Source organism: Athene noctua, chromosome 25 (assembly GCF_965140245.1).
Source record: "Athene noctua chromosome 25, bAthNoc1.hap1.1, whole genome shotgun sequence".
Lineage (NCBI taxonomy): Eukaryota > Metazoa > Chordata > Aves > Strigiformes > Strigidae > Athene > Athene noctua.
Window position 1 is genome coordinate 5,254,672 of NC_134061.1, and position 23,071 is coordinate 5,277,742.

The 23,071-nt window shown below is 67.5% G+C and overlaps 3 protein-coding genes across 6 annotated transcripts; all 3 read left to right on the plus strand.

Moving 5' to 3' along the window:
- Positions 1 to 505: 505 nt before the first annotated feature.
- Positions 506 to 10,929, plus strand: ARHGAP27 (Rho GTPase activating protein 27). Its single transcript, XM_074926578.1, has 16 exons — positions 506 to 639; positions 895 to 1,679; positions 4,907 to 5,335; positions 5,825 to 6,040; positions 6,284 to 6,394; positions 6,491 to 6,558; positions 6,665 to 6,752; positions 7,919 to 8,023; positions 8,428 to 8,526; positions 8,603 to 8,693; positions 8,870 to 8,995; positions 9,272 to 9,370; positions 9,673 to 9,750; positions 9,897 to 10,031; positions 10,147 to 10,252; positions 10,357 to 10,929. The coding sequence occupies exons 2-16, from the start codon at positions 915 to 917 to the stop codon at positions 10,532 to 10,534; spliced, it is 2,694 nt and encodes an 897-aa protein (XP_074782679.1). The 5' UTR covers positions 506 to 639; positions 895 to 914; the 3' UTR covers positions 10,535 to 10,929.
- A 1,077-nt stretch (positions 10,930 to 12,006) lies between these two features.
- TMEM98 (transmembrane protein 98) lies at positions 12,007 to 15,599 on the plus strand. 4 transcript variants are annotated; one of them, XM_074926752.1, is made up of 7 exons: positions 12,007 to 12,119; positions 13,822 to 14,068; positions 14,256 to 14,387; positions 14,672 to 14,705; positions 14,800 to 14,915; positions 15,003 to 15,062; positions 15,316 to 15,599. In XM_074926752.1, the coding sequence occupies exons 2-7, from the start codon at positions 13,938 to 13,940 to the stop codon at positions 15,518 to 15,520; spliced, it is 678 nt and encodes a 225-aa protein (XP_074782853.1). In that variant the 5' UTR covers positions 12,007 to 12,119; positions 13,822 to 13,937; the 3' UTR covers positions 15,521 to 15,599. The 4 variants fall into 4 exon arrangements, with proteins under 4 accessions (XP_074782853.1, XP_074782855.1, XP_074782856.1 ...); XM_074926754.1 differs by having other exon boundaries at positions 12,018 to 12,119; positions 13,880 to 14,068; XM_074926755.1 differs by lacking the exon at positions 12,007 to 12,119 and adding an exon at positions 13,108 to 13,260 and having other exon boundaries at positions 13,880 to 14,068.
- An 801-nt stretch (positions 15,600 to 16,400) lies between these two features.
- GRN (granulin precursor) lies at positions 16,401 to 23,061 on the plus strand. Its single transcript, XM_074927016.1, has 14 exons — positions 16,401 to 16,485; positions 17,522 to 17,638; positions 17,727 to 17,804; positions 17,910 to 17,994; positions 18,085 to 18,188; positions 18,284 to 18,425; positions 18,529 to 18,635; positions 19,103 to 19,220; positions 19,322 to 19,419; positions 19,922 to 20,149; positions 20,997 to 21,224; positions 21,912 to 22,139; positions 22,494 to 22,766; positions 22,863 to 23,061. The coding sequence occupies exons 2-14, from the start codon at positions 17,549 to 17,551 to the stop codon at positions 22,980 to 22,982; spliced, it is 1,899 nt and encodes a 632-aa protein (XP_074783117.1). The 5' UTR covers positions 16,401 to 16,485; positions 17,522 to 17,548; the 3' UTR covers positions 22,983 to 23,061.
- The last annotated feature ends 10 nt before the right edge of the window (positions 23,062 to 23,071 follow it).

Sequence of the window (23,071 nt, forward strand, 5' to 3'; positions counted from 1 at the left end):
TTCTCCGCAGCGGGTGCCGAAGCGCAGGTCCCACCTGCCTGTCTCCGGGACCTTGCAGGGTGCTTGGGGGACTCTGCCCCCTTTTCCCTGCCCCATTTTCCTCCCCATCTGCTCCCCATCAGTGTCGGCATCACCGGTTGTTCTTTTTCCCCACGTCAGGAGGGTTTGGGCTGCACCCACCAGCACAGGACCCCAGTGGGACTCCGTGGGTGGGGAGGAGGGGGATTAAATCCAAGGCAGGACAGGTCCCACGGGACCCCCCTAACGGGGATCCCATCCCCCTGCCCGGGCAGGCCGTGCCGGATCCGGCAGCAGCGCAGATCCCGGCTGAGCCGCGGGGCAGGGCCCTTCCTGCAGCAGGAACCTCCCGAGGAGCCGTTTCCTCGACCGGGCGGCAGCGGGTCCCCTCCGCCATCGTCCCTTCCCTCCCGCCCCGAGGGGAGGAAACAGGGGGGTCCCCACCGCCCCTCTCCTCCGGCCGGGGGCCGGGCACCCAGCGCTGGTGTGGAGCCCGGCCCCATCTTTCAGCGAGACGCTGGCAGGAAACTGGGGCGAGTCGAGACCAGCCCGGCGCAGGCACGAGCGGGACCCGCCGCCGCGCGCCCCACCACCCCGCCTGCACCCCACCACCGGCCGGAGGTGAGATTTGGGGGCTCGGTGGCTTTAGAGTCTCAGACACTTGGGGCTCAGTGACTTCAGGGGTTTGGGGATGGTGGGCGAGGACGATGGCGGCGACCCCAGGGCTGGTTCAGGCGGGTTCGGGTGGTTTGGGGAACATCCACATGGGCTTGGGGCTCGACAGGGACCCCCCAACACATTTCGCCCGGGGTCCCCACGTGCCCCAAGAGGGTTTGGGAGCTGCCATCAGCCCTTGCCCCTCGCCGTCTCCCGCAGGCAGAGGTGCCGGGGTGGCCATGGAGGCGGCGGTGCCGGCGGAGGAGGCGTTGGTGCTGGTGGAATACGGCTTCGAGTACCGAGCCAAGGACGGGACCCTGGTCTCCATCAAACCCAACGAGCGCTACGTCCTGCTGAAACGCACCAACCACCACTGGTGGCACGTCAAGAGGAGCGGGGACACCCGGCCCTTCTACATCCCTGCCCAGTACGTGAAGGAGCTGCCCCCCATCGCCACCCCGGCCCCGCTCAACGCCCCGCCGCCGGGGCCCGCCAGGACGGATCCAGCCGCGCTGACGCAGCTGCCAGCCTACGAGTATCGGTTCATCGGCGCCGCCGAGACGGAGGAGCCGCCCGGAGGATGCTCGGTGCCCCGGAGGGACTCGGTGCCCCGGAGGGACTCGGTGCCCAGGAGGGACACGGTGCCCAGGAGGGACTCGGTGACCAGGAGGGACTCGGTGCCCCGGAGGGACACGGTGCCCTGGAGGGACTCAGTGACCAGGAGGGATTCGGTGCCGCAGAGGGACTCGCCGCCAGCACTCAGCTCTTTTCGGGTCCCCCCGGGGCTGAGTCCCCACGCCGCTGAGCCCGTTCGACCCTCGCACTCCCTGGATGACCTGGCACGGGTGACGCCAGCCCTGCGCGGTGCCACCACCACAGGATCGCATGGGGACCCCCCGGGACACACTCACCCACTCAGCAAGAGCTGCTCTGAGACCCTCTACACCCCCAGCAAGGACAGGGACACGGCCAGGAGGTGGCCAGGGTCCGTCCATGCGGCTCAGGTACGGTAACATCCCCTGTGCTGTCCCCAAAAGCAGCGCTGGGGGGGTTGAGTGTGGCAGGGGGCTGGGGGGAGGGGGGGGGGGCGCCCAGGTCCCCTTCCTGATTCAGTGCCCCCAGTACAACCGTGTGACCCCCAGCACAGGGTAGGGTGACGCTCAGGTGCTCCCTGGCACTGCTGCCACCACCAGGACCCCCTGTGTGCCCCCCACTGAGCTGAGCCCATGGGGCAAACCTGTGAGCCAACCCCCTCCCGTACCAGTTTGCCAGCAGTTACCAGCTGGAGGGGGCGAGTGACGCCCACACTGGGCACCCACCCCAAACACTGTCCATGCTCAGCCCCCCCCCCCCCCCGCACCATGCCTCAGTTTCCCCACACTCACGGCCATGCCTGGGTTCTCCCACCTCCCCTTCCTCTTCCTCCACAGCAGTGTCCCGCTGGGGTGCAGAGCCCAGCGGTGCCCACAGTCCCTGGGGGGGGCTTGGTGCCACCCAGGGGTCTTTGGGGAGTCCCACCCCCCATCGCAGCAGCGTTCCCAGGGAAGAGAGGAGGCAGAAAGGGGTTAACAGGGAAGCGCAGCTGCTCCTCCCTGCCGGGGCGGGTGTCTCACCTGAGCGCAGCACCCAGTGCCGGAGGTGGGTGCAGGGTGCACCCCAGCTAAGGCAGGCGCCCCACCACCCCAAAATCCACGCTCGCCCCACACCAGTAAGTAGTGAGGGGCCCTTTCCAGCCCTCCCCCCCGGGGGTCCCTGCTGCACCCCTCTTGTAGGGGGCACCCAAGGGTGGGGGGTGTCCTCTGGCTGCTCACCTGCCGCTGACAGGGGCTGGGGCGCAGTGGAGTGAGACGGTGACGGCAGAGGGGGGGGGTCCCACGTCCTTGTCCCCTCCCACCCCAGCACCTCTCTTTGTGGTAACCCCAGGAACTGCAGCACCCTGAGCCCTGGTGTCCCGTGAGGGCAGCTCGAGGGGTTGTGCTGCCCGGGGGTGTTATTTGCCAGAGGAAAGGGGGTCCTGATGGCGAGGGGGGGAGGCTGCATTTTACACCCCATTTTACACCCTGTGACCCCCAACTGTGCACGATTAACCCCTGGTGCTCTTTGCACATCCAAAGCCACCGATCCCCGCTGGGAGGGACCCAGGGTGGTCCCCAAACCTGGTGCCATCACCCCTAAACCCAACCAGTGCCAAAACCACCGGCGGCAGCGGTGGGGCCTCGGCCTGGGCACCGTGTGCATCTCCCACCTCGGTGACTGGGACGGGGTGATCCTGGTGTTGGGGGGATGCAGGAACCCCCCGACTCATCCCCGAGCTATTGCTGGTGGAGCAGTACGATGCCAGCCTCAATTTGGGGGGATTTTTCCCGGCTGCATCCCCAGCATCGTCCCGGTGCGATTCCATCCTCGGTTGGCCTTGGCTTTGCTGGAGCAGGTGACACGTGATGAGTGGTGGGAGACAGGGTGACAACAACCCCAAAAAAAGCCAATTCCGCCTCGGGGCCAAGCACCGGGCTCGGAGGCGTCTCTTCCGCTCCCCGAACCCCAGCAGGAAGCGCGGCTGGCGCGGGGCCCGACACAGGGCGCCATCGGCCTCCCCGGAGCCTCTCGGTGCCCCTCTGGCTGAGCCCCCCCACCCCGGGGGGTGCCCACCGAGATGGGTGACCGGGCATCGGGTGCTCTGCAGCGGTCCCGCAGCCGGGTGTCACGCCTGCTGCACTTGGGGAAGGTAGGCAGCACCCATGAGTGCACCCAGCGGGTGGGGGGGGGGGGGTGTTGTGGGGTCACTCCCGCCCTCCAAGCTCCTTCCCAAATTTCCCCTGAGGGTTTATGCCACAGAGGTGGCACTGGGCACCAGTGGGTGCCAAGATGCCCGTACCAAAGTGGCAAAGGGCACTCAGCCACACCCCAGGGGGAGAAAAACCCCCGGGGATGCACCCATGGGAGTGAGGGAGGTGCTAGGGGGTCTCTGTGCCAGGTGCCCCCCACTGTCACCCCCATGCCCCTTGTCCCCAAGATGAGGGTGGCCTCTCGCACTGGGTTTCCGGCCCCGCTCGCTGCGGTGGGGAGGCGGTGGGGTGACAGGGGGGAGGGTGATAGGGTGTCTCTGGGGACACTCAGTCCAGTGCCCCCCTCTGCTCCAGGGTGACCCCAGGGACACTCCACCCACTGTTCCCCCCACTCCAGGCTGACGGGCAGGGCTGGGGTTGGGAAACTTTGTCCCCGCGGCCGTTGGAGGGAGGCTCAGGGGCTGTAAAACTGGGGAGATCAAAGGGTGCCAGAAGGAGATTCCCCGCCCACAGCCACCCGCCTGCGGCCACCCGGTGCCAGGGCACATGTGCCCCCACCCTGAGCAGCTCCCCCCGGAGCAGGAGCAGCCAGGCAGCTGCCCCAGGGGTGCTCAGGGCCTCATTTGGGGATGTGGTGATGGGGCTGTCGGTCTCAGCACCTGGCTCCACTCACTGGCGGGGTCTGGGTGCTGGGGTGGGTGTCAGGGGCTGTGGGTGCTGGTGGTCTGGGTGCTGGTGATGTGGGTGCGGGTGTCGGTGATGTGGGTGCTGGCAGTGAGGGTGCAGATGATCTGGGTGCTGCTTGGTGAGGGCAGAGCCTGGGGGTGCAGTTGATGTGGGTGTCGGAGACGACCCAGGGTGCCGGTGTTGAGGGTGCTGATGTGTGGATGCAGGTGGTGTGGGGCGAGTGCCGGGGTGCTGATGCCAGTGAGGTGGGTGCAGAGGCTGGGGGTGCAGGGGAGGGGCGTGTCGGTGGTGTTGGGGCTGCAGATGTTGGGGGTGTCCGTGGTTTTGGTGCCGATGATGTAGGTGCTGACAGTGTGGGTGCAAGTGCCGGGTGCCGATGATGATGCCCCGGGCGCAGATCCTGGGGGTGCAGGTGACATGGGTGATGTGGGTACTGGTGGGTGCTGACACTGGGGACCACGATGTCCCAACACCAAACCCTCTCCACATGCGCAGGCTGCACGCTCCTCCCCACTGCCGGCTGGGTGCTCACTGCCCATGTGGGTGCTGTGGGTGCCCTCCTCCACTGCCCACCCATCGCTCGCAGCTCCTGCCCCATGGGATCCCCCAGCAGCCGGGGCAGGGCAGGATCGTGCTCCTTGGCCCCTCACCCACGGCAGGGACATCCCAGGAACACCGTCCCCAGCAGCTCTGCCCCACGGCTCGCCGCACCCGTCGCCAACCGCGGCACCCGAGTCACCCACCCGTATCCCCTCCAGGCGCGCAAGGACCCGGAGGAGCTGCCCACCCCCACCTACCTCAACATCCAGGAGCTGCGGGAAGAAGCCGCAGCCGCTGACTCGGCCCCGGAGGAGCCCAGCAGCTCTGTGTTGGACTGGGAAACCCACACGGATACGGACAGTGGACATTTGTTTTATTATAACCCGGTGACGGGCGAGACCACGTGGGACTGTCCCTTTGGGCAGGCAGAAGATGGAGTGAGTCCCGTCGCCTCTCCCGCCTCCTCGCTCGCCCACAGCCCGGAGTTTCCTGAGTGGGAACAGTACATGGATGAAGCCAGCGGACAGGCTTTTTTCTATAATTCGGTAACAGGTGAGACGTCGTGGGACCCCCCCAACACGGGACACAGAGGCAGCTCCGGGGATATGTACCCTGGGGTGACACGGTACAGTCCCATGGAGCAGAGGGTGAGCACCCAGAGGGGCACGGGCATGATGTGGAGGGGATGGAGATGGGGATGGAGATGGAGATGGAGATGGTGGAGATGGAGATGGAGATGGAGATGATGGAGATGGAGATGGAGATGGTGGAGATGGTGGAGATGGTGGAGATGGAGATGGAGATGATGGAGATGATGGAGATGGAGATGATGGAGATGGAGATGGAGATGGTGGAGATGGAGATGATGGAGATGGAGATGAGGATGGAGATGGGAATGGAGATGAGGATGGGGACAGAGACCAAGATAAAGATGAAAATGGTGACAGAGATGGAGATGGAGACAAGGATGGGAAGGGAGAGGAAGAGGGAGAGGGCGAGGGTGAGGGCAAGGGAGAGGGAGAGGGAGAGGGAGGGAGATGGTGGAGGTGGGGCAGCCCCCATGTGGGCTGGCCACAGCTTTGGGATATGGATGCTCTTGGTGAGACACAAGATCTTGACCTGGCTCTTCTCTCCAGCCACCCACTCCAGAAACGGACTATCCCAACCTGTGTCCAGATGAGCTGCAGGGTTATCCCGAGGAGGACTATTCACCTGTGGGCTCCTACGATCAGGGGGCCACTCTCTCTCTGTCCCCGAGGTGCCCCGAGGAGCTGGGCTCACCCCCAGGCTGGTATGGGCACAGCCTCTCTGAGGGATCCCTGTTCGGCCCTGAACACCTCACCTCCGACACGGTACGGGCACAGGGACAGGGCGGGGGTGGGGATGGGTGTACGGACAGGGATGGGAGTAGGGACAGGAGCAGGCGTGAGGATGGGGACTGGGACAGGGACGAAGATGGGGAGAGGGGTGTCTGCCAGGGGAAGAGCATCCTCATGGGGCGGCAGAAGCAGAGGGCGGGGGCTGTGGGGTGCAGTGGGTGCAAAGCCCAGCACCCATCCATCAGCAACAGCATCACCCACCCCCTCCCTCCCCAGGTGCCGTTGGGCAGCCGCCACGACCGGGCCAGCAGCAGCTCCAGCCAGGACAGCGGGCTCTTTGCCTGGCACAGCACCATGCCACCTGCACTGGGGCTCAAGGAGGAGAAGGTGACACCCACGGAAAGGGCTGCCAGCCCTTCCCCACCCTGGCACCAGGGAGGGCAGGGGACAAAGCTGACCCCATCCCCATGCTTTGCTTTCCAGTTTAAAAGCCTTGAAAAAGCCGGGGTGCTCAACCGGACCAGGACAGTGGACAGAGGGAAGCGGCTCCGGTAAGCACGTCCCGGTGTCCCCCACCACCAGAGAAGGGGGTCCCAGGGGGCAGAGGGGACAAGGACTATGCTGTCGCCCTGCAAGACCCCCCTCTCTGCTCCCCAGGAAGAACTGGAGCTCCTCCTGGACGGTGCTGGAGGGGGGAATCCTCACCTTCTTCAAGGACTCCAAGCACTCAGCTGCCGGTGCCTTGGTAAGACCCCAACGTCCTTGGTGGGGCCAGCACCCATGGGACAGGGCCAACACCCACAGGACAGGGCCAGCACCCACAGGACAGGGCCAGCACTTGTAGGATGGGGCCAGCAGCTGTAGCATGGGACCAGCACCCACAGGATGGGACCAGCACCCGTGGGATGCACCAGCACGTATGGAATGAGGCCAGCACCCATGTGATAGGGCAAGGACCCACAGGATGGGGTCAGCACCTGCAGGATGGGGCCAGGACCCATGGGAGGGAGCCAGGACCCACAGGACAGGCCCAGCGCCCTGCACAAGGACCCGTCGCAGCACTGAGCTGGGTCACCGCACGCTGGCACGCGTGTGCTCCCACCTCCCCTCGCAGCCACACGCTCCCCCTGTGTGGGAGGGGGCCGCGGGGTGTCAGGGGATCTAACGAGTGCGCGGAACTCGTCAGGGCGAGCGGGGAGGAAGCGATGCCTGAACCAACACCTCCCCCCCCGCGGATGCAGAAGCTGCTGAGGGTCTTGCAACACCCTGCGACGAGGGCAGCAGGGGAAGGAGAGGGGACAGACCTCGGCGGGGGGGCATGGGGGACGCGGTGCTGGCTCCACCGCTGGGATGTGGGTGCAGGGCTCTGTCTGGGGGGGCCCTTCTGGCAAACGGGCATAGAGAGGGGCTGGATGGAGGGGGAGCGTGGCCAAAGCACCCCAAAACCCAGGGCATGGGGAGAGCAAGCGAGTCAGCTGCGCTTCCCTGTGAAAACCCCAAGGGACTGTCCCCTCCCTGGGGACAGCCACCCCGACTCCTTTCCCCAAGTCACGCTGCTCCTGCATGGTGCTCTCACCAAGAGGGACCCTAAAGCTGAAGATTCCTGGGGTCCCCGGGCAGGGCTGGGGTGTCCCACAAGGTGATGGCAGCTGTAGGGCCCAGCTGTCCCCAAGCTGGCGGCCACAACACCCACCCCACAGCGGCAGCACCATGTCCTGGTCCTGCAGAGAGACACCGGTGCCATGCGGGGGGGGGGGGGGGGGGGAATGGAGGTGTCCCACAGGGGACATTGGCCACTCCTGCCTTTCTGAAGGAGGAAAGCCTGCGGACTCCCCACAGAGCAGGGCCCCGGTGTCCCCATCACCTCCGGGTGGGTGCCAGAGGTGCCACCCTGTCCCCTTGCTCTCACAGCGGCACCCCAGCACTCTGACCACCCCCGAGCACACGGTGGAGCTGCGCGGGGCCACCCTTGCCTGGGCTGGCAAGGACAAGTCCAGCAAGAAGCACGTCCTGGAGGTGAGCTGGGTGACAGTGGGGGGACAACGGTCACTTGTCGAGGTCCATGCATGGTCTTGGGGTGGTGGCGATGCCAGCACCCGCCTGGTTCATCTCACCAGCAGCGGAGGTGGTGAGGACATGCCCTGATGTCCCCAGGCTGGGAGCAAGGGGACGTGCTGTGCTGCCAGCCACTGTCACTTTCCTAAGGGCATGGACAGGTCACCAAGGGACATCCCTGCTCTTGGAGGGGTTTTCCTCTTGGGCTTTCCATGGAGGGGAGGTTTCCAGCCACCCCACTCACTGGCACATGGCAGCAGTCATCAGTGTAATGAGTTGGGTGCTGTTCTCAGCCACAACCTGGCCCCCAAAGCCAGAGGGTTGTGGCTAAATGTGGGCAACCCCACCGCCTGCCGCTCCCACAGCTGAAGACACGAGAGGGCTCGGAGTTCCTCATCCAGCACGACTCGGAGCAGATCATCGCTGCCTGGCAGAAGGCGATCGCCGACAGCATCGGCAGGCTGGTGAGCGGGCGCCCGCTGAGCCCCTCCCTGCCACCCCAGGGACGGGCACGGGGGTCTGACGCTGCCCCTTCCTTAGGGCACCGACCTCCCCGGCGAGGAGGATGCCGAAAGCGGGGCTGAGTTCGGCTCCCGGGAGAAGCTGGGGGGCAGCGAGGAGAAGAGGGCAGGTGAGCTCAGGGATCCTGGCACAGGGACGGGCACCACAGTGGCACCGGCAAAACCAGCCACGGGGCAGGGTGGGGGTGGCCACCCCAGGGTGTCCCCAGCTCCCCGTGGTGGTGGGACATGCCAGGAGCACCCCGGTCCCTCAGGATGACACTGATCCATGTCCTGTCACCGTCAGTGGCTGGGCAGGCAATGGGCAGTGCCAGCGGCGAGAGCGACTCCAGCAAAGTCCGGAACAAACTCCGCAAGTTCCTGCAGAGGCGGCCGACGCTGCAGTCCCTGCGCGAGCGGGGCTACATCAAGGGTGGGTGCTGGGATGGGGCTGAGTCCCCTCGGGGTGTCCCCAGGCTGGGAGGTGGGTGGGGACATCCAAGGAGGGAGCTGGGACAGAGGGCTGGGGGACCAAGCCCAAACCCAACCCAACATCACGGTGATGGGCTGGGGCATGTCCCATTACCTCCACCCACATGGGAACGGGACCCTCTGCGATGTCCCCAACCACGTCCCCTACCCCTGCCCTGCTGCCGGGCATCCTTTTGGTGTCAGTCAGTCATGCTCAAGTCCCCGTTGGTTTTTCCAGATCAGGTTTTCGGCTGCTCCCTTCAAGCGTTGTGCGAGCGGGAGCGGGGGACGGTGCCGCGCTTTGTCCTGCAGTGCATCCAGACCGTGGAGAGGAGAGGTACTGCCCCGGGGCCTGGGGACAGGGACAACACGGGCAGCATGGGGATGGGGACAGCTCTGGGTAAAGCTGAAGTGTGGTGGTTGAGTTGTCTCTGGAATCCCGGTGCTGACTCTGCAAGCACAGGCACGACCATACCGGTGACTGTCACCGTGTGCCACCCGGCTGTGGGCACCTTGCAGGGGATGGTGGGGACACATGGGTACCCAGAGCTCCCTCACTGGTGGCTGGTGTCACATCCCAGGGCGGGCTGTGGTTAACCAGGAATTTTCCCCCCCATCTCCACCACCATCCTCTGCCAGGCCTGGACATCGACGGGCTGTACCGGGTCAGCGGCAACCTGGCCACCGTCCAGAAACTGCGCTACAAAGTGGAGCACGGTAAGGTCACCCGCGGCGACAAGGGGGGGCAAAGGGGTTATAAACCCTCTCCAAGGGCAGGGCGAAGGGGCTTTGGCTGGGGAGGGGAGGGGACAGGGACCCTGCCCCATCCCTGGGGTGCCTGAGGTGCTGTCCTGGCCCTGCAGATGAGCACCTGGACCTGGATGACGGGCGCTGGGAGGACATCCACGTTGTCACCGGGGCGCTGAAGCTTTTCTTCCGGGAGCTGCCGGAGCCACTTGTCCCCTTCAGCCACTTCGACAAGTTCATTGCTGCCATCAGTGAGGCCTGGGGACAGGGATGGGATGGGGATGGAGTAGGGATGGGGACAGGGATGGGGACGGATGCTCCAGCTGATGGATCCAGCACCCCACCGTGTCTCCCCTCCCTTTGCAGAGATGCAGGACCCGACCAGGCGGGGCCGGTGCATCCGTGACCTGGTGTTCTCCCTCCCGCCTGCCCACCATGACACCATGAAGGTCCTGTTCCACCACCTCTGCAGGTGACACCCGTCTCACTCCCCCCAAAACCAACCTGGTAGTGAGAAGAGGGGACAGGACTTGGGTTTGGGGACATGCAGGGTGACACCATCCCTCGTTCCCGCAGGGTTATCGAGTACAAGGAGGAGAACCGCATGTCGGTGCAGAGCATCGCCATCGTCTTTGGCCCCACGCTGCTGCGGCCAGCGAGCGAGGAGGGGAACATGGCCATGCACATGGTCTTCCAGAACCAGGTGGTGGAGCACATCCTCAACCAGTACAGCTACATCTTCCCCGACGGCTAAAACCCCCCAGGGACAGGCGTGGGGACAAGCCCAGCAGTGGGGATATGAAGGAGCGGCATCTCGAGGGAAGGACTTGGCCATGTGTCACCTCGGACGATGGGTGGTGGCAATCGCGGGCTCGATGAAGGGCGGCGCAGTGGCCTTGCTTGAGGGACGGGTGCGGGAGCCGAGGGCACCCCAAGCACCCCGTCCTGCTCTGCCACCCGCTCCCGCTGGGGCCGGATCCACGGAGGTTGAGCCCCAGGGGGCGGGTGGGGTTTGGGGGGGTCCCCATCAGTCAAGAGGGGACAATGGAGCCCTGCGGTCCCCAGCTGGCCAAGGCCAGTGGCACAGACCCCGGGATGAGAGGACGGAGGACAGGCAGTGCCCGCGGGGACGGTGCCACTGGCGGGAAGGACAGGGAGGAGCCGGGCTGTGCCGCGGCCGGAGCCCGCCGCCGTGTTCCCGAATAAAGAGCCCGTTCAGCCGCGAGGACAAGGTGTCGCTGGCAGAGCACGGGGACATCCCCAGGGACAGGGGTGACCCTTGGGGACAAGATGTGCCCTTTGTGCCTCACGAGGACGAGGTGACCTCAGCAGCCCCAGAGCGGTGGGACAGCTGGTCACTGTGGTGACCATGTCCCCTGTGCTTTGGGACACCTTTCCTGGGCAAACCCCGTGTCATCGCAAGTGTCACCACAGGCCGTGGGGACGGATGCTGAGAGCAATGTGGTAGGGAGCAGGTGACATGAGCTCCCGTCACCCAGAGTCACCCCTCTGGGGTGGGGACACTTTGGGTCGTGATTGAGACGATTTGGGACACAAGTAGGACAGTACGGAACACAAAAGGGACAGTAAGGGACACAAATGAAATGCTTTGGGACACAATGGGGGACACTAAAGGGCACGGCAGGGACATGAGGAGGATGTTTTGGGACACGGTGGTGACACTTTGGGACACAGCAGGGTCAGGTCAGCATATGGCAGGGGTCTGGGACACGGTGGGGATGGCTGGGATATAGAGAGGACACTTTTGGGATGCAGCAGGGACACTTGGGGACACATCAAGGGCACTTTGGGGTGTGGTGGGGTTACTTTGGGATGTAGTGGGGACACTTGGGGACACAAGAGGCCCCGAGGGGTCATGACAGAGACCCTTTGGGGTGCGGTGGGGACACTGGGCACAAGAGGATGCTTCAAAGGTGCAGCGGGGGCACTTTGGGACACAAGGGGACACAACGGGGACAGGACAGAGAGAGGGGGGGTTTGGGGACACAAGGGGATACCTGGGGGGGACAAGAGGATGCTTGGGGGTGCGCAGCAGGGGCAGTTTGGGACCCGATGGGGACACTTTGGGATGCAGTGGGGACACGAAGCGGGGACACGGAGGGGAAACTTCGGGTCCCCGCGGGGACACCTCGGGCCCCTGCGGGCGGGGCGGGGCGGGGCGGGGCGGCGGGCGGGGCCGGGCCGGGGTCCCGGGGGCGGTCGGGGGCGGTGCCGGGGGGGCGGGCGGGGGCAGAGCCCGGGCAGAGCCCCGCTGCGGCCCCGCTCCGCGCCCCCCGCCCGGCTCCATCTTGTGCGCGGCCGCCGCGGAGCGGCTCCAGGTGCGGGGGGGGCCGGGGGGGGGCGGGAGGGTGCCGCTCCGTCCGGTCCCGCGCAGGGACCCGTCGAGGGGGGAGCGCGACCCCGCGGGGCGGGAGGGGACCCCAGGGCGACCCCCCCACTCGGGACCCGCGGAGTGACCCCCCCCGGGGCCGTGTGGGTTCACCGCAGCGATCACCCCCCCCGCCCCTTCGGAGCCCCCGGGGAGCCCGCCCACCGCTCCCCCCCCCGCGGCCGTACGGGACCCCCGGGGCTGGAGGGGACCCCTGGGACCGATGCCCCCCCCTAGAGCCGTGCAGGAACCCCAGAGAGACACCCCCCCGCCTTGGGACCCCCGGAGCGACCCCCCCGAGGGCCATGGGGGACCCCCATCAGTCCCGTCCCGCCCCCCCCCCCCCCCCCCCCCTTCGCAACCGGGGCTCTGCAGGACCCGGGACTGCGACGAACCACCAGCAGCGGACCCCTCCGAGCTTCACAGAAGCCCCCGGACACCCCCCCAGCAGCAACACCCCCTCCCAGACCTTTCCAGTCCCCCCCCTAGACCTCCCCAGCAGCGAGCCCCCCTCCCTCTCAGGCCCCCCCACTTCCCCTTGCCACCACCAGACCTCCCCAGCACAGGCAGGATCCGACCCCAACCCAACTGGGGACAGGGACCCCCCCAGCCCCGGCCCAGAGGGTGGGGACCCCCCCGGGGTTGTCACCCCCCCAGGACCAGGCACCAAGGGGTTACGGCACAGAAACCGGCTTTGGTGGCCAAAATCCCTCTTAAGGCATTAATCGCAGTGGGAAATGGGGGCAGGACAGGGCCACTATGTCCCCCCCCACACTGTCCCCAGCCCTGCGTGGTGGGGAGGGTGGGGACAAGTGCACCCGGCCTGGAAAATTTAAGCCAAATCACTAAACCTGGCTTAAAATTCAATGGGATTTAGGGGAAAAAAAAAGTTGGGAGGGGGTGTGTGTGTGCTGGGGAGCAGGGCTGGAGGGTTGTGGGGGGCACAACTGGCACTCCCCCCATCTCCCCTCCCCGGTGGGGGGGCCCTGCTATTAGTCAGGGTGTAAAGGTCAGGAGCTGGCGGTGTTTGCACGCACGGTGCGGAAGTGGCACCGTCCCCGTCCCCGGCGGTGACTCCCGGCTGGCAGCAGGTAGGGAGGGCAGGGCTGGGTGCCCCCCACCCCGGCAGGATGGGGTATCCTGCCCCACCCCAGGTGACACGGGGGTCCCAGGTGGCTCTGCCCCAGGCCGGTGTCCCCTGGGCTTGGTATAGCCGGGTGTCCTGCCCGTGGGGACGGGGACTCGGAGGCCCCGCTGCTGTGTCGGGGGTGGCTTGGGGGGTCCTCATGGCCCCATTGGGACTGGGCTTTGGGGTCCCTATAGCCCTATCGGGACTGGGCTCTGGGGGTCCCCATAGAGACTGGCTGTGAGGGTCCCCATGGCCCATAGGGACCAGGCTCTGGGGGTCCCCATAGCCCCATATGCCCCAGACCTCACTCTCCTGACCCCAGCTCCTGCCCCATGTCACCATGGCTGTGGGGGCAGGATGGGGACAGCCCCCCACATACCATGGCCCAATCCTGCTACACCCCGCATCACCCCTTCCCCTTGGTCCCCCCCCCAGGGGTGACACTGCCTCTGGAAGGACCCCCCTGGGCCAGAGATCCGTCTGTGGGGGACACCAAGTCCTGGTCAGGCATTTTGGGTTGCAGGGTGGGGAGAAGAGCATCGCAGCGTTCCCAACGTCTCCTGGTGCCCCCATCACCACAGACCCGCCGTGCCAGGATGGCATCAGACGCCTGAGCCACCCCCCCGGCGGGGACCAGCCATGGAGACGGTTGTCATCGTGGCCATCGGGGTGCTGGCCACTATCTTCCTGGCGTCCTTCGTGGCGCTGGTGGTGGTCTGCCGGCAGCGGTACTGCCACCCCAAAGACCTCCGGCACCACTACGACACCAAGTGAGTGATCCCGCGGGGGTGGCATCGCCCCCGTCCCCACCGGGTGAAGGGGGTCAGGGAGGGACCCCGAACCCCATGGGCTGGGGACAATGCTTGGGACATGTCCAGCATCATCAGGGCATTGGGGAGGGGGCGGAGCCCGAGGAAGTGGCCTTGTCCCCGGGGATGTCCCCCGTGTACCCCACAGACCCATTGTGGACCTGATGGGGACCACTGAGACACCGTCGGAGCCCTCGGAGCTGGAGCTGGATGACGTGGTGATCACCAACCCCCACATCGAGGCCATCCTGGAGAACGAGGACTGGGTCGAGGATGCCTCGTAAGTGTGTGTTGTCCCCCCCCCAGCGTGTCCTGTGTCCCCCACACCATTGCGGGGGACTCCCTTGCAGTGCCAGCCCCCCATCATGGGATACAGGTAGCAGAGATTTGGGGGTCACCAAGCCATGGCCGGTCTCAAGGGATGGTCTCTGGGTGGGAATGTCCCCAAGGGTCTGGGGACACGGGGTGTGGGCAGGCAGGTGGAGGGGGGGTACATGGGGTTGAGGGGGTGGGGGGAGTGGTGGTGGTGTCTGCCCATATTCACCCCCTCCTCCCTCTCCACAGCGGTCTGGTGTCCCACTGCATCGCCATCCTGAAGGTGAGTCCAGGGGGTGGCACTGGTGGCACCGGTGGCACTGAGCACCCTGGCCCCACTCCCGTTGTGTCTCTGTGTGTGTGTGCGTGTCCCCCAGATCTGCCACACACTGACGGAGAAGCTGGTGGCCATGACCATGGGCTCAGGCGCCCGCGTGAAGTCCCCCGCCAGCCTGGGTGACATCATTGTGGTGGCCAAACGCATCAGCCCCAGGTGATGACGGAGGGGGGTCCCTGGGCTCTGGGGGGCTGTGATGGATGGGGGGGTGTCCCCTGGGGTTAACGCCATCTCCGCTGGCAGGGTGGACGATGTGGTGAGATCCATGTACCCGCCGCTGGACCCCAAACTGCTGGACGCGAGGTGACGCTGTTGGGAGGGACGGGGACACTCCTTGGGTGGGGGGACATCCATGGCAAGCGGGGCGGGGACACCACCAGTGCCACATAGCTGGGGACAGCCACTGCGGGGTGACCCAACAGGATGGCCCCCCCACCCCCCACCCCTGTGCTGCAAGTGGGGAAACTGAGGCACAAGCCACGCTCTCGGTGGCAAAGCCACCCCCCGCCTTGCCTGACACAGGGCAGGGGGTGACCAGGCCACCATGTCCCCGCAGGGCGGCGGCACTGCTGCTGTCGGTCAGTCACCTGGTGCTGGTGACCCGCAGCGCCTGCCGCCAGCCCGCCGCCCGCCACTGGGTCGAGCGCTCGCTGGCGGCCGCCGAGGAGCACATGGCGGTTCTGCGCCAAGCTGCCATGGCCACCGAGACCGACCGGCCACCGGGCACCGAGGCCTTCCGGCAGGAGCAGTCGGCCATCTGAGACCCGCCCCGCCCCACCCCGGCACCCCTCGTTGGCAATAAAGCCCCCGGGGTGTCGTGTGCCCCCCCCTATCATGGGGGTCTCTGGGTCTGGCCTGGCTCTGTGGTTTCTGGCTCGGGGGGGAGTGGGGGGAGGATGAGGGGGTTTGGAGGGACTCACGGGGGGAGACTGGGAGTTTACGGAGGGTTTGGGGGCGTTTAGGGGGATTTAGAGGGCATCTAGGGAGGCTTGGTGGTTTGGCGGGGGGGTTAGGGGTGTTTGGGGAGATCTGGGGGAGACTGAGGGAGTTCGGAGTGGCCGGGGGGGAGTTGAGGGGGTTTGAGGGGGGTTTGGCAGTGATGTCGGGGAGGGCTTGGGGGGGGTTGGAGGGTTTGGAGGTGGCTTGTGGGGAGTTTGGGGGGGGGGTGGGTTTGGAAGGGGGTTGCAGGGAGTTGGGATTGGTGGGGGGAAACGCTGGGGGGTTTGTGGAGGAGGGGGAAGAAGGGGGGGTCGGGGGGTTTAGAAGGGACTTGGGGGGCTGGGTGGATTGCGGGGTTGGGATTTGGGGGGGTTGGAGGGGTGTTGGGGGGCTGTTGGGAGGTGTGTGGAGGGGGGGGGGGTTGGGGGCTCTGGGGAGGGTCTGGGGTGGGGGTGCTGGGGTGCTGCCCGCCCCAGGGCCGTGGGGCGATGCCCCCGCCCCGCGCTGAGGCCGCGCAAACTCACCGCAGCCTGCGCGGGGGGCGGGGGCCGCGGTCATGTGTCCCCCGTCACGTGACGGGGAGGGCGGGAGTAAGGGGTAGGGGTGAGGAGGCGGGGCTACCCGCCCCCTTTCCGCGAATCGGCCAATAGAAGCGGGGCGGGCAGGGGACTGGGCCAATGGGAGACGGGGGGCGGGGTTTTGCGGTTGGCCGGCACCGCGACCCTGGCGGCGGGGCTGGGACAGGGACAGGGACCGGGACCGGGACCGGGACCGGGACCGGGACTGGGTACGGACGGGACTGGGGGGTACAGGGGAGGCACTGGGAGTCACAGGGGGCACTGGGAATACTGGGATTCCCTGGGGGGCACTGGGAATCGGGGGCGCACTGGGAGTCGGGGGGGGCTGTGGGAGCACTGGGAGGTACTGGAGGGCACTGGGAGCCACGGAGGGGCTATGGGGGCACTGGGAGGTACTGGGAGGCACTGGAACTCCCTGAAGAGCACTGGGAGTCCCTTGGAGCGCTGGGACGTAGTAGGGGGCACTGGGGGGCACTAGGAGTCACGGAGGGTTCTGGGGGCCCTGAGTTTCCCTGCGGGGGGTCCCGGGGGTGGGGGGGGACAGTGCAGTGACACCGAGGGCTTGGGGACACCCCTGACCCCAGCTCGGGGGTCCCACATCGGGAGCGGTGACCCCCGCCATGGCACATCCCGGCGGGGGGGGAGGGGGCTGTGGGACCTGGGTCTGCCTCAGTTTCCCCCCTGGGTGGGAGCCGGGGTTGGGGGCGGGGAGCGTGTCCCCCCCCCCTCCCATGGGGTGCAGGCACTCGCGGGAGGGAGCCACGCACCCACAGGTGCAGGGAGGGGGGCGGGGGGGGTCATGACACGTGGGGAAAGGGAAGTGAAAGTGATCGTGGAAGTGGGTGGTGGGGGAGGGAGGGGGGGGGATGGACTCAACAGGGGGGTTGGGGCAGCCCTTGGCACCCATGGGTGCTGGCCGGGGGGACTGCCCCCCCCGGCTGCGGTGCTGGCTTCCTGCGCCGCAGGGAGATGTTATCGGGGTGCTGCGGGCAGCGGTTGGGGTGTCAGACACCGCAGCGGCCCCCCCCGGCGCCTCTGGGTGCCCCCCCCCCGGCACCCTGAGGTGCACCCTTTGGGGTGGGGGGGGCCCTGGGTGAGGATGGGGGGGCCGGGACTTACCCAACACATGGCCGAAGGGGGAAGCAAAAGCTGGGAGGCGGTGCCAGGCCAGGGACCTGCCCCCTCCCACCCCCAAACCTTTGGTGAGTGGGGAAACTGAGGCACGGCGGTGCCGGGGGGGGGCAGCCACTGCCCACAGGTGCCCCCAGCACCATGAGGACCCTCCTGCCGCTGTGGCTGGCCCTGGCCGGAGCCGGCGCCTGGCTGCCATGTCCCGACGGGCAGCCGTGCCCCGCCACCCCGGTGAGTGCCCAGGGCCGGGGGGGTGTGGGAGGGGGGTGAGAGGGAGTGCCCCCACCAGTGGGTAACCCCCCCTACCCCCCCCGTCCAGGTCCTGCCCGCCAGCAGTGCGGCGCTGTGCCAGGATGGCGCGTCCTGCCCCGCCAGAGCCAGCTGCCCGCTGCCGGAGGTGAGCCTCCCCACCGTGCCTCAGTTTCCCCCCCCCCCTCTCCGCCATTTTGGGGGGGGGTTTCCCCCAGCTGCCCTCCCACCCCCCCTCCTCCTCTCTCCCCAGGGAGTCCCCTGTGCTGATGGTCACCACTGCTGTCCCCGAGGGTCCCGCTGCAGCGCCGACAGCAAATCCTGCATCGAGTCCCCAGGTCTGGGGGGACCACATGTGGGTGGGGGGACATGGGGGGCCTTAGGGGGTGGGACATGGGGGGTCCCTCACCCATCCCTGCTCTCTGCAGGCCCCCATGCTGTCCCCTGTCCCGACGGACAGTCCGAGTGTCCCGACAATGCCACCTGCTGCGTGACGGCCAGCGGCGCCTGGGGGTGCTGCCCCATGCCCCAGGTACGGGGACAGGTGGGGGGACAAGGACACGGGGACATTTTCGGGGGGACACATCGTGTGGCCACAGTTGTGACGAGCGGGTCCGGTACCCGCAGGCCTCCTGCTGTGCCGACAAGGTGCACTGCTGTCCCCACGCCACTGTCTGCGACCTGACCCGTGGGCGCTGCCTGTCCCCCACCGGTGACGTCCCCCTGGGCACCACCTTCCCCGCCTGGAAGCGCCAGCCCCCAGGACCAGGTAAGGGGTGTCCCCCTCTGAGCGGTGGGGTGTCCCTTGCTGTCCCCACGCAGGGAACACAGAGGCGGGGAGGGGGCACAGTCACGCTGTCCTGTCCCCGCAGTCGCGCTGCGCCAGGTGCTGTGCCCCGATGGCCGCTCGGCGTGTCCCGACGGTGCTACCTGCTGCCAGCTGCCCTCGGCGCAGTACGGCTGCTGTCCCCTGCAAAACGTGAGTGCTGGCCCCACACTGGGCACCCCACACCGAGCACCCCATTCTGGACACCCCACACCAGCCACCCTGTTCTGGGCACCCCGCGCTGGGCAGCCTGTACCAAACATCCTATGCCAGGCACCCCACGCCCACCACCGCACACCAGGCACCCCATATGAGACCCCCCCCCACCAGGCAGCCCATCCCAAGCACCCCATGCTGGCCACCCAGTACTGGGCACAGTGTCCCACACCAGCCACTCCGTAGTGGCCACCCACGCCAGCTGCCCCATACTGGGCACCCTGTCCCCAGTCCCCCATGTTGGGCACCCTGCGCTGAGCACCCTGCGCTGAGCACCCCCCATGCCAGGCACCCAGTGCCAGACACCCCATGCCACGCACCCTGCGTGGGGCACCCCGTGCCATGCAGCGTGGGCCGCGCGGGCAGGGGTCTGGCAGGCACCGACCCGGGCTCTCCGCGGGCAGGCCGTGTGCTGCAGCGACGGGCAGCACTGCTGCCCCCAGGGCACTGCCTGCGACCTGGAGCGCTCCACCTGCACCTCGTCTCGGGGCTGGGCACAGCCCCTGGCATTGCTGCCCAAAGGTGAGGACCCCCCCATCGCCCCTAGGGAGGGCAACCACCCCCCCTGTCCCAGCTTGGGGAGCGGGGGGACATGCCAGCTCTGACCAGTCCCTTGTCCCCAGCTCGCGATGTGAAGTGTGACAACAAGACGAGCTGCCCCGATGGGAGCACGTGCTGCCAACTCAGCCTGGGGACCTGGGGGTGCTGCCCGCTGGAGGAGGTATGGGGGAGCAGGGGGGGGGTCTGTTCCCCAGGAGGGACAAGGGCAGGGGTCCCCTGTCACCCCTCAGGACAGGCAGATGTCCCCTGGGTGAGATGAGGGCAGATGTCACCCGTCCCCTGGGAGGGACAAGGAGAGCCCCCACCACCCAATGTCTCATGAGGGGTGTGGGGGGTGACACTGGGCCCCTTTGCTGGCCCCCTCCGGTCAGACCCCTGCTGCTGACTGGGACCAATTTGGGGGTCCAGTGGCAGGAGGTGATGAACAGACATGAAACTTGGGGACCTTTGTGTGTCCCACTGCAAGGAGGGGGGCAAGAGTGAGGAGGGGGTCCCCATACCCCCCCCAAAGGGAGGATTGAGCTAGGCTGGGGGACAGGGACCAAGACAGGACAGGAACAGGCAGGTATGGGCACGGCTTGTCCCCTGGGGGTCCCCAGGCCTGGAGCTGGGGGTCCCTGGGCGTGCAGACAGCTCAGTCTCCCCTTCTTGCCCCCTCCCAGGCCGTCTGCTGCCCCGACCACGTGCACTGCTGCCCCCAGGGCTACACCTGCGACCCCGAGGCGGGCAGCTGCCTGCAGGAGGGGGGGAGCCGCCAGCCCTGGGTGCAGAAGACCCCAGCCCTGACCCGGGTGGGGGACGTGAAGTGTGACGAGGAGACGAGCTGCCCCGACGGGAACACGTGCTGCCGGCTGAGCTCGGGCGCCTGGGGGTGCTGCCCGCTGGAGCAGGTTTGGGGGGGACCCCTCTGTGGGGACAGGGGGTCCCTATATGGGACAAGGACATGCTGGGGTCCCTAGCGCGGGGTGAGGGAGCTGGGTGTGTGCACCCAGGCGTGTGGGGGACACGGGGCTGGACTTAAGACCTGGGGTGTCCCTGAGGGGGGACACAGCTCGAGGGGATTCGAGCAGCTGGAGCACCAGCCCTGGGGACATTCAGCAGGGCCTTGCCACCTCCTGTCCCCTGGACAGACCCACCTCCTGCGGCATGGGGCAGGTGTCCCTGTGTCCTGGGAGGGACAATGGCTGATGTCCCCTTGCTCCCTGAAGGATGACGGCAGATTCCCCTGGGGGGCACAAGCTCAGATGTCCCCTGTTCCCCTGGGTGGGACAAGGTCAGATGTCCCTGTGCCCTGGGTGCGACAGGGGCTGGTGTCCCCTGTCCCCCAGGAGGGATGTGGCCAGCCCAGGGCTCTCACCCCTGATGTCCCACAGGGATGGGGGTGACACCAGGCCTCTTTGCTGGCCACCTACCAGCCCCCCGCTGCTAACTGGGACCAGTTTGGGGATCTGGTGGCAGGAGGTGGTGAAGGGACAGGAGTCCACCAGGATGCTCCCTGGGCTTGTCCTACTGGGGGGGAATGAGGGTGGCGGGGGCTCCCCATAGACCACCCTCCAAAGAGGGATGGTGCCAGGCTGGGATGGGGGGACAAGGGAAGAGAGAGGGAAGGAACAAGCAGGTGGGGACAGTTTGTCCATTGGGGGTCCCCAGGCCTGGAGCTGGGGGCCCCAGGCCTGGAGCTGGGGGCCCCTGGGGGGACAGGCTGGGCTATGACCCCCCCCTTCTTGCCCACCCCAGGCCGTCTGTTGCCCCGACCACGTGCACTGCTGCCCCCAGGGCTACACCTGCGACCCCGAGGCGGGCAGCTGCCTGCAGGAGGGGGGGGGCCGCCAGCCCTGGGTGCAGAAAACCCCGGCCCTGACCCGGGTGGGGGACGTGAAGTGTGACGAGGAGACGAGCTGCCCCGACGGGAACACGTGCTGCCGGCTGAGCTCGGGCGCCTGGGGGTGCTGCCCGCTGGAGCAGGTTTGGGGGGGACCCCTCTGTGGGGACAGGGGGTCCCTACATGGGACAAGGACATGCTGGGGTCCTCAGGAGGCTGAAGGGCCAGGGCTGGACTTGAGACCAGGCGTCATGGGGTGTCCGTGAGGGGGGACACAGCTCGAGGGGCCACGAGCAGCTGGAGCACCAGCCCTGGGGACATGGGGGCGTTCAGCAGGGCCCTGCCACCTCCTGTCCCCTGGACAGACCCACCTCCCGTGGCATGGGGCAGGTGTCCCTGTGTCCTGGGAGGGACAATGGCTCATGTCCCCTGTCCCCCAGGAGGGACAAGGCCAGACATTGGGCTTCACCCCCTTTGATGTCCCTGGGGATGTGGTTGACACCAGGCCCCTTTACTGGGCACCTGCCAGACACCCTCTGCTAACTGGGACCAGTTTGGGGATCTGGTCACAGGAGGTGATGAAGGGTCACAAGGCCACCGGGATGCTTGGGGAACTTTGTGTGTCCCACTGCAGGGGGGACAAGAGGGACGGCGGGGGGTGGAGGAAGGCATCAGGCTGGGATGGGGGGGGGACAGGGGCCAAGGCAGGGCAGGAACAGGCAGGTGGGGACACAGTTTCTCCCCTGGGGGTCCCCAGGATTGGAGCTGGGGGTCCCTGGGGGTGCAGGCTGGGCTCTGACCCCCCTTCACCCCCCCCCCCCCCCTCCCAGGCCGTCTGCTGCCCCGACCACGTGCACTGCTGCCCCCAGGGCTACACCTGCGACCCCGAGGCGGGCAGCTGCCTGCAGGAGGGGGGGGGCCGCCAGCCCTGGGTGCAGAAGACCCCAGCCCTGGGCAGGGGGGGGGATGTGCGGTGTGACGAGGCGACGAGCTGTCCCCAGGGGAGCACGTGCTGCCGGCTGAGCTCAGGCGCCTGGGGGTGCTGCCCGCTGGAGCAGGTTTGCGGGGGGGGGGGGCTGGGGGTCGAGTATTGGGGGGGGGGGTTGTGGGTTGTGTGTGTCTGCACCAGGGCACAAGGGGTTGGGGATGGAATAGGGGCGTTTGGCGCAGGGTGGGACTGTGGGGTGTGGCCCTTTGGGGACAAACAGGACTGGGGTGGGGGACATGGGACCACCTTCATCTCTGTGCCACCCCCCCCCGTGTCATGTTGGGGACAGGGTCCAGCACTGTCCCTGGGGCTGCTGCTGGGCGTGAGGAGGGTGGGTACATGAGGTGGGGGGGGGGGTCAGGATGGCACCCAAGGACCCGGCTGCCTGTGTCCCCCGCTGAGCCCAGCCTGTCCCCCCCCCCAGGCCGTCTGCTGCCGGGACCACCAGCACTGCTGCCCCCGGGGCTACACCTGCAACGTGGCCGCCCAGAGCTGCGAGAAGCTGATGGCGCCCACCCCCCTGCTGCGGGCACCCTCACCCCCCCTCCGCACCCCCACCCTCCCACCCGCCCCGCTGCGAGCCGCCAGCACCCAGGCGGGTGCCGCCGTGCCCTGCGACGCCGCCCGCTCCTGCCGCCGCGGGCAGAGGTGCTGCCGGAGCCGGGGGGGCTCCTGGGGGTGCTGCCCCTTCACGCAGGTCAGTGGACGGGGGGTGCACCAGGGTGGGGGATTTGGTGGCATCACGCTCCCAGTGTCGTTGTTCCCCCCCACCTCATCCTGTATGTCTCCACAGGGCTCCTGCTGCTCCGACGGCCGTCACTGCTGCCCTGGGGGGGCCCGCTGCACCGGGGGGGGCTGGGGGTGCAGCCCCCAGCGCTGGGACCTGCCTGCACCCCGCAGGGTGCTGCTCTGATGTTCCTGGGGACACACACACACCCCCCCCCCTCGGGTGTCACCTTCACAATAAAAGGTTTCTAGGACGAACCCCAACCCCTGGCTCCT

What these genes read in the sequence shown, in the direction of transcription:
- GRN (XM_074927016.1), top strand. Translation starts at nt 17,549, where the DNA reads ATGAGGACCCTCCTGCCGCTGTGGCTGGCCCTGGCCGGAGCCGGCGCC. An exon ending in ATCCTGCATCGAGTCCCCAG is followed by an intron (nt 17,995 to 18,084) that starts GTCTGGGGGGAC and finishes TGCTCTCTGCAG; the next exon opens with GCCCCCATGCTGTCCCCTGT. An exon ending in GGTGCTGCCCGCTGGAGCAG is followed by an intron (nt 20,150 to 20,996) that starts GTTTGGGGGGGA and finishes TGCCCACCCCAG; the next exon opens with GCCGTCTGTTGCCCCGACCA.
- ARHGAP27 (XM_074926578.1), top strand. Translation starts at nt 915, where the DNA reads ATGGAGGCGGCGGTGCCGGCGGAGGAGGCGTTGGTGCTGGTGGAATAC. An exon ending in ACAGTCCCATGGAGCAGAGG is followed by an intron (nt 5,336 to 5,824) that starts GTGAGCACCCAG and finishes TCTTCTCTCCAG; the next exon opens with CCACCCACTCCAGAAACGGA. An exon ending in GACAGAGGGAAGCGGCTCCG is followed by an intron (nt 6,559 to 6,664) that starts GTAAGCACGTCC and finishes TCTGCTCCCCAG; the next exon opens with GAAGAACTGGAGCTCCTCCT.
- TMEM98 (XM_074926752.1), top strand. Translation starts at nt 13,938, where the DNA reads ATGGAGACGGTTGTCATCGTGGCCATCGGGGTGCTGGCCACTATCTTC. An exon ending in GACTGGGTCGAGGATGCCTC is followed by an intron (nt 14,388 to 14,671) that starts GTAAGTGTGTGT and finishes CCCTCTCCACAG; the next exon opens with CGGTCTGGTGTCCCACTGCA. An exon ending in GCCAAACGCATCAGCCCCAG is followed by an intron (nt 14,916 to 15,002) that starts GTGATGACGGAG and finishes CTCCGCTGGCAG; the next exon opens with GGTGGACGATGTGGTGAGAT.